Genomic DNA, 12,217 nt, shown 5'->3' on the forward strand with positions numbered 1-12,217 from the left:
TTACTTAAGTTTGGTTAAACCATGAAGTTATGCTGATACAGATCTTGTCACTTAAGCAAACATTAAAGGGCAACTTCAGCCTTGTCTACTGTTGTCTGTTGCTTTAATAGTGTAGGGTGGTCTTTTCTCTACTAATGCACAAAATGTCTCAATGTCTTAAATATATTGATAATGGGTTGAGTGCAGAGGACTCTTGTATTTTTCTTTTCTCTACTAAGTCATGCTTGATTTGTGCGGCCTTGCGTTTATAATGTCATACTTGTACTTTTAAAAAATAAATGGTATTTTACTGGAACTGTACTCTGCATTTTGCTCATTTGATTTTTTTAAAGGGGGACCCGTCACCCAAAACATTTATTCCAAATCCTATTTAATCATGTTAGTCAAGCAAAATTCACTTTAAATAATTATTTGAATCTTGTTTATTTCAGTCTGGGATATTCATAATGATAGCAAGCAGGTAGGAGCCATTTTGTGGACACTGTTATTAAGACAAGCCATGCATCATCTCAGAATCTTGTTTGTGCACCAGAATGGGGGACCTGATCTCCATCCCAATGCACTGGCTACACAATTAAACGGTGAAGAGGATGGGGGGAATGTGGGGAGAGCAGTGACATCTAGGAAGTGCTGAATGGAAAGTGAAAGTAATTGCCTGCCCCGCTTCTATGCCTCAGGAGGGGCAGACAGTATTTGATTATCAGCTATTTTAATTAAGTTATGAATGCTTTAATAATAAAAAAATTGGATTTTGTGTTTAATTTGAAAACAATTTTTATTATACAGCCTTTTATGTATAGGTAACAGGTCCACTCTAAGGTAACTATTTTACCCTAATTTGGTTATTCTAATGATTATCCTTTATTTGTATAGTACCAACATATTTTGCAGTACTATACAGAGATTCTACATTAATCAGGCCCTACCCCAGTGAAATTTACACTGGAAGTCCCTATCACACTCACACACACTATGGTCAATTTTATGTAACATAAATGTAAATATATTCATGTAAATATATGGTTTATTCATTTTAATGTGGAATACAAAGCACCCAGATATTATTTGTTGGTGGTCAGGTTTATGATTTAGTTGTGAGTTATAGTGTAGTAGTAGATACCATTACTGGAGATAATGTCAAAAAATCACAGACATGTTTTTTTAAGAAACTAACAACATGGGAGTAGTGATGGGCGAATTTGCGCCGTTTCGCTGAAAAATTTGCGAAACGGCGAAAAATTTGCGAAGCGCCGCCCGTTTTTGACGCCGGCACCCGTTTTTTTGACGCCGGCGCCCGTTTTTGACGCAGGCGTCCGTTTTTTTGAAAATACATTATTGACGCCGGCAAATTTATTCGCTGGCGGCAAATCGCACGAATTCGCCACGAATTTGCGCCTGGTGAATAAATTCGCCCATCACTACATGGGAGCCTTTTTTTCTATTGAAAAAGCAGTTGTACATAGTGAATAGGAGGTTCTCTAACAATGTAGGGCATGTATACTGATAAACAATACAAGTGATTTTGCCCTCCCAAAGCAGAAACAAGGTGCCACTAAAAAAACGCCCATAGACCCTAATGTAGTCAAAAATGACGACAAAAAGTTTAGCTGATTTCTCGCTGTTTCACTAATTTTTCTGTAAAGCAAAATGGGATAGATTCGATCCTTACTACTTTTACGCACAAGGAGAGCAAACAAATAAAAGTATCCGATGCTAACTATTGCACCAGGGTGCTGCCCATTTGGCCATTAGTCCAAGCTTCTTTTATCCACACAGGACAACCAATTAATCTACTTTGCCAATTTGTGTAGAAGCTGCTCTTGATGTGTAACATGAATGATTTCAAGGATTTATGCAACAGGCCGTAGTCACTTGATTAATTCACTGCACTGACTATTCCGTACTTGGATCTGTAGCTGCTTTAGTAGCTAAAGATTAGTGAAATAACATCTAAATTCTATAACACCCACCCGCTGTGAAAATGAGTGAGGTGAGTCATTAATGAATATCACTGCCTTTGAATTAATGATACTGCCTCTTAATGACTGGCTGGCGGTTAATGAGATGAGTGACTGAGACTGACTTCTAATGTAGTCAACTGTCATCTGTGTTTTTATTATAAAGGATTAAAATGGTCTTCTAATGACATTGCTTATATTCAGATGATTGATTAGTGCTCCTTCTAACACACCAGTGACAAACTTTCAGTGACCAGTCTATATATTACTGTGTTGTAAAAGCCATGCCCTGATTTTATTTTACTGCTTGTGTTTGCATTTGGTGATAAAATCTTGAATGAACTTGACATGGGAAAAATTGCATCTAAAATTGTAAAGGAAAGTCTATCATGACAGTATTTCATTTTTTAGCCAATTTTACACATGAGACAATGCTGTATTCATCTCATGTGTTTTGGTTGATTAAGTCAGTCTGGTGTCTTCAATTTCGATTCTTCACATTTGTACTGCATACTGTAATCAGCAAGGTTTTTAACACTGTCACCCATCATGTGACCATTTAGTCCATATCAATGAAAGTTTATGGATTTTATGTCTTGATTTTATATGTGAACAGACATATCACAAATGAAACCTTGGGAAACCTCACACATAGGCCTATTAATTAAAATATGTTGTCCTTTATTTGTCCTTGTATATAACACTCCATCTTACCACCACCTGTTTATCCACCCTGCCTATAAAAGTTCTTCACTAGAACATCATACCATGTCTGGATGGCAATTCACCTAAATATTTTAGTACAAATATACTTGGAGACAGTGGGGCTCATTTATCAACACTGGGAAAATTTGCCCATGGGCAGTTACCCATAGCAACCAATCAGTGATTAGCTTTTTAAAGCCAGCTGCAAGCAGAACAATGAATGCAACAATCTGATTGGTTGTCATGGGTTACTGCCCATGGGCAAATTTGCCCAGTGTTCATAAATAACCCCCAGTATCTTTAGTCTGTGTCATTATTGGCCTAATATATACTCTAAAGTAACTTGGCCGTAGATGTGAAACACTATATTGCACAGGTTATTAAAGAGATTGCTAAATTTGCAGGCATAGGCAGGGCATCATTCATGTACTGACAAATGTTATAACCAACTTCCTTGGTACTATCTAGTTAGAACAATACATTATGTTCCCATTACAGAATTTGTGTCATTGAATGTTAAATTGCTCAAGGTGCTTTTGTAATTTGGAAATTTGTATTCATTCATTTTTTCTGTTTCAAAGCTATTTAATAAGCTGTTTAATAACTGCTAATATAATGAACTTTGTAACAACAGCACAACCTGCTTGAAAGTCCCTCTGACTGTGCAGTTAGAGAAAAAGTTCTGAAAGAAAACAGAGAACTTTTCTGGTGTTGTTCTGCTGAGGGAAGAGATCAGAAACCTGTTGTTCTGCTGAGGGAAGAGATCAGAAACCTCAGATGACCTTTCTCTTTCCTAAGCAAAGCAACATCATCACAGTTTAGTGTTTTCCTTCTCAATACATACATATATATATATATAGTCCTCCATGAAGCCAGCACTCTCGATACATAGTTTCAAACGCCTGGGTGCAGTATCAACAGTTCCGATCTGTAAATGCACAAAAAAGATCCGCACTCACAGGTCTTATGAAAATTTTAGAACATTTATTACACGAGTCTGACTATATATATATAACTATGCAATTCTTTATATTAGATGTTAATAAACAACTTAACAGCTTTGAAGTGGGAAAAAAATAAAGAATTAATGTAAATAGCAAAAGTGCTTAGAAAAGCACCCTGAGCAGTTTTAAATACATTTTTGGAAGGTTTACATATCCTAGAAATATGGAAGGTGGAATGTGCTCCCTTTTAATTTTTAATTAAATGTAATTTTAAAGAGAAAATAAAGATTTCCTCCACAGCAGATGCACAGATAATCAGTAAGGGTTTATCATTTTTTGTTTATAAATAACAGATAATGGGCGATGGGAGTTGCTCAGTTTATCATCTTTGCTAATAAATGGACCCATTGCCTTCCAACTGCAATTTCATTACAACTCAGGTTATGCAAGAAAAAAAACGCAAGCACAGCTGATCACTCCTTAGTGTAACTATATGGACCTGCAAAACTAGCAGCTATATATGTCTATATACACACTGCTGACTCCTGAGTGACCTGTGCATACGTATATGAATATTCTTATTAATCTACCAGATTTCTCACTAACTAACGCAAATAAATATAAGATTCATCAAGCCCTATTGTGAGTGGTAAACGTGTGTTACATTATTGTACAACTCAGCACATCTCCCAGATCTGTATAATCTTGTAAGTTTTTGGATTGCTTTCTTGTGATTCAGCACCATCAAATATGCATATATTTTTTTTTGTCCTTCTCTGAATATATGATTATGCCAACAAGAATGCAGAGCTGGGACATCTGCTCTTTCCTTCAAAAGAGGAAAAAAAATCATAAATGAAACCCATAATTAAGACTTTTTCAGCTTTTCTTATTCAAAACCCGAGCTATTATGCAAATGTTGTGCAATTTTCTACCAAGCGCTTTTCCTCAACCACACTTTGCTACACAGCAGAAATAGTTACTGTATGGGCCTATATCTAAGCTGTCTCTAAAATGTGTCAGTTGGTGTAAATAGTATCAAATATCTCTGTTTATTTAAGCCTCTGTTCATAAATAGCTCTGCCTCGATAAAAATTTCACTTGGGGCATAATGTTTAACATTTGTTTGGTATCTAAAAAGCTTGGGTGTCCTTATGTACAAATGAACAGCTGCCACTCATTGGTGTTGGCACTGCAGAGCACTTCACAAAGTGTATAAAGTTTGTATACATTACATTGTCATGCTCAGCTAGTAAGTATGGGATAACTCACTTTATTGTATATTTTATATTTGCTGTGACTGTGTTGGTAGGAATAATTGACTGTATGCTTTGGGGTTTACAGGAGGCTTTGATTATGGCCAGCATGGACCATCCACACCTGGTGCGACTTCTGGGCGTCTCTTTAAGTCCAACAATTCAGCTTGTCACGCAGTTGATGCCCCATGGATGCCTGCTGGACTATGTGCATGAACATAAGGATAACATTGGTTCACAACTCCTTCTTAATTGGTGTGTCCAGATAGCAAAGGTAAGCACAAGTCATCCTTGAGAGGAAAGGTATGCTTTACTGTTCTCTATCAGCAGTGCCAATAAGATAAGCAAGACACAGCATATAAAGTATACTTCATCAGGTATGGGCTCTTTCATCCAAATAGGAATCCGATTTTTTTTACAACAGGGAAGCAAGGTGCAAATTGCCTATAGGTGCAGCAGTTTTTTTGCCTCTTTCTGTATCCCACATTGCGCTCAGGGGCGTTCAACAATGAGGCGAGTTGAGACTCTGGTTGCCAGCACCTCCCTGTTGCCACTCCTGGTAATTAAGAGCCGAATTTCCATTTTCAAACTGGAAATTCAGCTCTTCTAGTGCAGAGAGTGCAATCGTGGAATGGGGAGGGGTGGGGGGCAAAATGAAGGCCACCTCCGGTGGCAAAATGGACAGGATCGCCCCTGATTGCACTCACTTGGCAGTGTTGTATACAGGAGGGGCATGACAGGAGCAGCACATTAGCATCCCATGACTTATGCATAGTTTTGTTTAATTCAGAACAAACAAGGGAGAAGCATTTATGACAGATGTCAAGGTCTCCTTTGCATCTGTCAGTGCTAGGTGCAATTGCCTTGGATATGGGTTGCTAAAGTATATAGGGGTCACTTACAACCCTGGCAGATGCACATGTAAGAGCACCAAGGGGTGCAAGAGAGCACTCCATACTCCATGTACAGAGCAGCTTCTGGAGACGCAGCTTAGCCCTAATGAGGCTCCATCTAGAGGCCCTGATTTGGATTGCGCCTCCTTCTGCTCCTACCTTGTGCCTCAGAATGATGTGGTATGTAGGGGTGGATAGGAGGTGGGATGGGAGGACACCTATGTGCCTCCCCTGCCCACCCCTTACTAATGTAGCATTAAATAACACAGCTGTGGGAGCTGCAGGTCTCCTGTGCAAAAAAATGGTGGTTTGCTGCCTTGTATGCACTTTGCACACTGTGTGGGGCATTGGAAATTTCCCCTTATAATGTGCAGCCCTTAAAGGAAAACTATACCCCCCAAACAATGTAGGTCTCTATTAAAAGATACTGAGTAAAACAGCTCATGTGTAAAGCCCTGCTTCATGTAAATGAACCATTATCATAATAATATACTTTTTTAGTAGTATGTGCCATTGGGTAATCATAAATAGAAAATTGCCATTTTAAAAAATACGGGCCGCCCCCAGAGATCGTAAGATTCACTGTGCACACATACAAACCACATGTTAGGTCACATGGGCCAATTAACAGACAGAGTTCTGCCTTTTGCTTCCTCACTTCTTCCTGTTACAGTTAGTGTTGTAGTATTTCTGGTCAGGTGATCTCTGAGGCAGCACAGATAGAGTCACGAAATGGTGGTTCAAGTCAAGAGATGTAAAAGGGCAATATTTATGTAAATATATATTCCAGTTTGGTAAGATTCTTTAATATGTCATTCAATTTGATATAAACTATCTGTTGCTTAAGTATTCATTTTGGGGTTATAGTTTTCCTTTAATACATTTGCACTAGCCCATAATAAATACTTAAGGGGTAATTTACTAACAATCAAATTTTTTTTAAAAATCTCTAAAAATGTGTAGTTTTCCCATTTTTTTGAAAGCTCTAAAAATTTATGAAGGGTAAAAACTACGAAAACCTCTAATACAAAACTCTGCCTGGTAAAAGTTGTTAAGGTCAATGGGAGCTGCCCTGATCTTTTTGGACTGCTGTAAATCAATTTGGACATTTAGAGGTTTTTGTATTTTCGCTAGGAATTGTGTGAAAAACTAACATTTTTAGAGATTTTTGAGGTATTTCTATTTTTTAGCAGGGAGTTTAGTGTAATTTTACTTTCATCACTTTTTACTGCAGATTTTGTAATATATATCACAAAATTCATAGTTCAAGAGTTTGTGATTTTAGTCATGATTTCAAAAACCACGAAAATTAGACTGTTGATTAATAGGTCCATCCATATACAGGTATAGAATCTATTATATGGGAATGCTTTGGACCTGGGGTTTTTCGGTAATTTGGATCTCAATATCTTAATTATAAAAAAAAATCTAAACATTAAATAAACCCATTTGGAATTTTGCCACCAATATGGATTCATACAAGGTAATATTTATTATTAGAAAAAGGAAATAACTTGAATCATCTGCTTTAAATGTACTTCATGGGAGATGACCTTTCTATAATTTAGAGTTTTCTGGATATCTGGATGGAAAATCTCATACTTGTACTCTATAAATGATGGGTTTCTCCAGGCAGGAAGACTCTTTGTGGAGTTTATAGACAATTTAGCTATGACAAGTCTTGCACTTACAATTGTATTAATTTTACTTGACATAGCATTGGTTTCTATTCTGTACCTGAAAAAGTTTTATTTGATGGAATAGTCCTGTTTTTTTTTCTTAATAACAGTGCATTTGCCATCAGCTCTGCTGTTCAGCCATCTTTTATATGTCAGAAAACGTACTGATGTTTTCATATACAACTATGCTTTCTAGAAATGGTGACAAATTTTCAGGAGTGCTGACTTAGTGAATTTTAAAATGTAAATGCTTTCAAGGCATTTCCATTTCCTCAAGCATTTTTAAAGACATCAAAATAAACCCTGAATATTCACAAAATAAAAGGTCACCGGGGAAAGGATTTTTTTAGAACATCAATATCCTAGTGCTGCTTTTATGATAGTGTGCTTGGAAAAAGGCAGTTTTTACACTGGTGTTTCCTTCTAAGCGATAAGTGTTCTGAAAAGATGTGGTCCCCGGTGATATTTTCTGTTTAATGTTTTTAATGTAAACAGCCTAAAATCTAGCAGAAAGTCATTCATACTGTATTTCATTTAATATCCCTTGATATGCAGCTGACTCTATAGTATCTCTTTGGAAGATCAAAAGGCTCTCAGCTTACAGTCTCTTCCTTTATTTAGCAAAAGGCTGAAGGATGTTGTGAGGATGTGAGGTCTGCACTAACAATAACTAGGAGAGGCACGTAAGAGTGGGGCATGGCACTGCAATACAAACTGTAAAGTTAGAATGACCATACACTGGCAAATTTAAGCTGCTGATTCACCCCAATCTGCTGTGTATGGGGCCACTTGATGAGCCCGCCTACCTGACTGATATCTAGCCAAAAATCGATGCAGTCTTCATCCCCACAGCCTTGTGATCTGATTGGATCAGTCCGATATCACATATCGCTCATCAAAATCTGATTATACACATGGCTGAATGAGATGATATATAGATGGAAATGGGAAACTCTTCTCAAAAGCATTGACTAAAACTGTGCAATCAATGAAAATATTTTGGGGTTTATAATGCCTAGGAAACCACTGCAACATAGAGTAAAAGCATCTTAGCTTATCATTAGTGTGTACCTACCTTTTTGAATGCATTTTCAAAGCAATAATGGCAAAGCCTGTATCACACATGTGAATTAAGATAATGTGCTCTTTATGAAGGGCACTTCAGTAGACACTAGCACCAGGCTGGCTAACAGTCTAACCTCTTTGCTGGGGGTTGTCAAAGCGTTACTGTTCTCTCATTACACTTCAATAAAAGCTACAAGCTGGGATTTGTTTACAAGTTCACATCAAATGCAAACCGTGTGACATCTCTGTCTTGTTGGAGATAGGGGAGTCCAGCCCCCACTGTGAAATCCCGGTGTGCCAGAGCCTGTTTCCCGAGAAACCAAAGCAGCGCCTTGGGAAGGCAGCAGGGAAAATACTCTGCAATTCTCAGTGGTGCCTGTAATAAAACAGTATGGTAGCTAATTAAATATTGATTTTGGAAAGCTACTTATCCAACGACTGCAGTATACACACAATAAATCTAATTCCGCTGTGCTTAACACTAAGTATTTAGACTCTTGTTTTGTAGTAAATTAACTGTGTTAACTCTTTTCCTGTTGAAAACAACACACACACTCTTCTAATCTGGAAAACATATGTATATTTTTGGGAATTAGACAGGAAATGAGTATCATGAGGACTTGAGGAGGGTTAATTAAGGGTTGGCCGAATTATAATACCATATGGTAGCAGCCATAATCTACTGGTGTTGAGATAGGGAATAGAGACTGGCCAAAGGATTGTGTACAGAGAGTAGTGGCCAGTAGTACATTGTATTCTAATTGGACTTGGGTACTAAATGGTGCCCTGCAGAGCACTGCATTGGTATGCAGAACAATTGATTCGATCCAGGATGTGTCATCCTTGCAAGGTTATGCAAATATATGCAGTGTACTTATATCCTTAATGGGAACAAGACAGGTGAGTACTTGATGGAGGAGAACCTGTGCATAATAAAGTGTAGCAAGCAATGACAGACTGCAACAGAAAAGGCCAGAAAGGTATTGTCTTGTATTAGAAGCTGTATAACGTACACGTAGAAGAGAATGATTCCTCATCTTTCAAAGCACTGGTTAGGCCGCATCTATAATATGCAGTGCAATTTTGGCTTCCCTCACTCAAAAAGTACATTACTGAAATGCAATACAAATAAGCTAATACATAAGGCGGAATGAGTCCATGAGGGATCTTACAGAAGTGTTTATTCATTTCTGATGGACACTAATCTTTTTTCAACCAAAATTAACTATGTGATAAATGGAATGGAAGATCTCACTTATGAAGAAAGGTTGGGCAAGTTTAATTGTATTGACATTGAAGAAGCGAGGGGAAATACAGCAGGGAAAATTAGTATAGAACACGTCAATGGTTTTCCCTGTAAGTACAGTATATTTTCTAATTTATACCATATGTCAACCCAAGTAATTCACACATACAAAGAAATAGAAACAAATAAGTCCATAAATTAAGTTATGTGTAATAAAGTGGAATGACACAAGGAATAAGTATTGAACATGCTTACTTAGTAGAAAAGCCTTTGTTGGTAATGACAGCTTCAAGATACCTCCTGTATGAAGAAATTAGTTGCATGCATTGCTCATGTGTGATTTCGGCCCATTCTTCCATACAAACTGTCTTCAAATATTGAAGGTTCCATGGGCCTCTTCTATGAACTCTGATCTTCAGTTCTAGATTTTTATTTGGATTCAAGTTGGGTGATTGACTGGGCCATTCTATCAACTTTATTTTCTTTCTCTGAAACCAATGGAGAGCTCCATCTTGGTACATGGCAGCAGATTATTATCAAGAATGTCCTGGTACATTTCTCCATTCATCATTCCTTCAAATATATGAAGTCTGCCAGTACCATATGCTGAAAAACAGCCCCACACCGGGATGTTCCCACCTCCAATCTTCACTGTTGGTATGGTATGGTGTTTTTGGGGTGATGTGCAGTGCCATTTCTCCTCCAAACATGGTGTGTGCAATGACATCCAAAGAGTACAATTTTGGTCTCATCTGACCAGACTATATTCTCCCAGAATTTCATTGGCTTGTTCAATGAAAAGCTTCAACCTGCTATTTCTTCAGCAGTGGAGTCTTGTGTGGTGAGCGTGCATAGTGGCCATGTCAGTTGAGTACATTTCTTATTGTTTTCTTTGAAACAACTGTACCTGCTAATTCAAGGTCTTTCTGAAGAGATTATTGGCTCTTGGACAACTCTTCTGATTATTTTTTAGACTGTCAGAATTCTTGGGAGGAGCACCTGGTCGTGGCCAGTTTAGGGTGAAATGATTTTCTTTCCACTTCCAGAATATGGCCTCAAAGTTGCTCACTGGAACATTTAGAAGCATAGAAACATGTCTGTAAACAATGTCATCCGTATGTTTTGCAACAATAAGGTTGCGAAGGTCTTGAGAGAGCTCTTTGCTTTTACCCATCATGAGATGCTTCTTGTGTGATACCTTGGTAATGAGAAACCTTTTTATAGGCCATCAATTACGACTAAACAAGCTGATATTAATTTGCACTCATAGGGGGTAGGATTGCTTTCTAAATACTGACAGATTTGAGTAGCTTTCTTGGCTTTCCATGACTTTTTGCACCTTCTTTTCTTCATGTGTTCTATACTTATTCCCTGTGTCATTCCACTTTATTACACATACAGTGACTTAATTTATGGACTTATCTGTTTTGATTACTTTGTATGTGTGGATTACTTCTATGTGTAAATTTCATGTCAATAGCTCCATTAGAAATATATTTACTGAGAAAACATTGACATGTTCAATACTTATTTTCGCTGCTGTAAATATAGATGAATGATGCTTTATTCATCAGAAGATCCCCCCCAAAGGACATGAGGTTATCCACTATAATATAAGAAGAGGATGTAATGCCTGTTCTAGTAGCAGTAGAACAGGCATTACAATCATAATCATAATCATAAGGCATCCATACAAATGGCTACTCCATACCAATCAGCATGTGGAATGAACAGACGTACTGTACGAGGTGCCATACACGTTATGGTCACCTTTCTATTGTTCTAAACTATTCAAATAGTAAGATCTCTGTGCCATAGGCTGGTAATAATTACATGGTTCTGCTGCACCTTGCAGCCGCTGACACTCCCTAATTTGCATGTCATACGGATGTTCTGCCTCCAGCCTGCCCCTTATGAATGAAGTGCAAGTCATTACACTCCTTTCTGGAACTTTGATTGGGTATGATGTTCAAAGATATTGGAGGAAATAACAATTGTAAAATCCTAATATTAAATAATATTAGAAGTTACCTCGGAGTTCCATGACCTGTGGAACTTCGCCTTGTGTTTTTATATGGTCATGAAACTCCTCAGTAACTTATAATATCCTTATAATTTACAAGAGGGGGTACTTTATTCACTATATTATATATATATATATATATATATATATATATATATATATATATATATATATATATATATATATATATATACACATATATATATATATACACACACACACACAATTGTTTACATTTTTTTTTTGACAGCCGGAAAAACTAGAACGAATTAACTGATGTAATGCGTTTTTACTCACCTTTGTAGCTTTTTAAATAACCCTTGGATTCTATTTACTCAAATGTCTTTATTTTGTCTGTTTTAGCACCACAGAAGAAAGACAGATATTTCACTTGAATGTTAGTGTTAGTGTGCATTTGTGAGGCATTGAATTAAAGGTGTCATGGTAG

General features: G+C 37.2%; 1 protein-coding gene across 2 annotated transcripts in view; it reads left to right on the forward strand.

The window, feature by feature from the left end:
* The window catches only part of erbb4.L (erb-b2 receptor tyrosine kinase 4 L homeolog), a 493,453-nt gene that overhangs the window by 417,657 nt on the left and 63,579 nt on the right, over positions 1-12,217 (forward strand). For both annotated transcript variants that reach the window (NM_001095592.1, XM_041575725.1), the window contains 1 exon segment: positions 4,952-5,137. In NM_001095592.1, the coding sequence (NP_001089061.1) occupies positions 4,952-5,137 (186 nt within the window).

The sequence above is a fragment of the Xenopus laevis genome, chromosome 9_10L (assembly GCF_017654675.1).
Source record: "Xenopus laevis strain J_2021 chromosome 9_10L, Xenopus_laevis_v10.1, whole genome shotgun sequence".
In the NCBI taxonomy this organism is placed as follows: Eukaryota; Metazoa; Chordata; class Amphibia; order Anura; family Pipidae; genus Xenopus; species Xenopus laevis.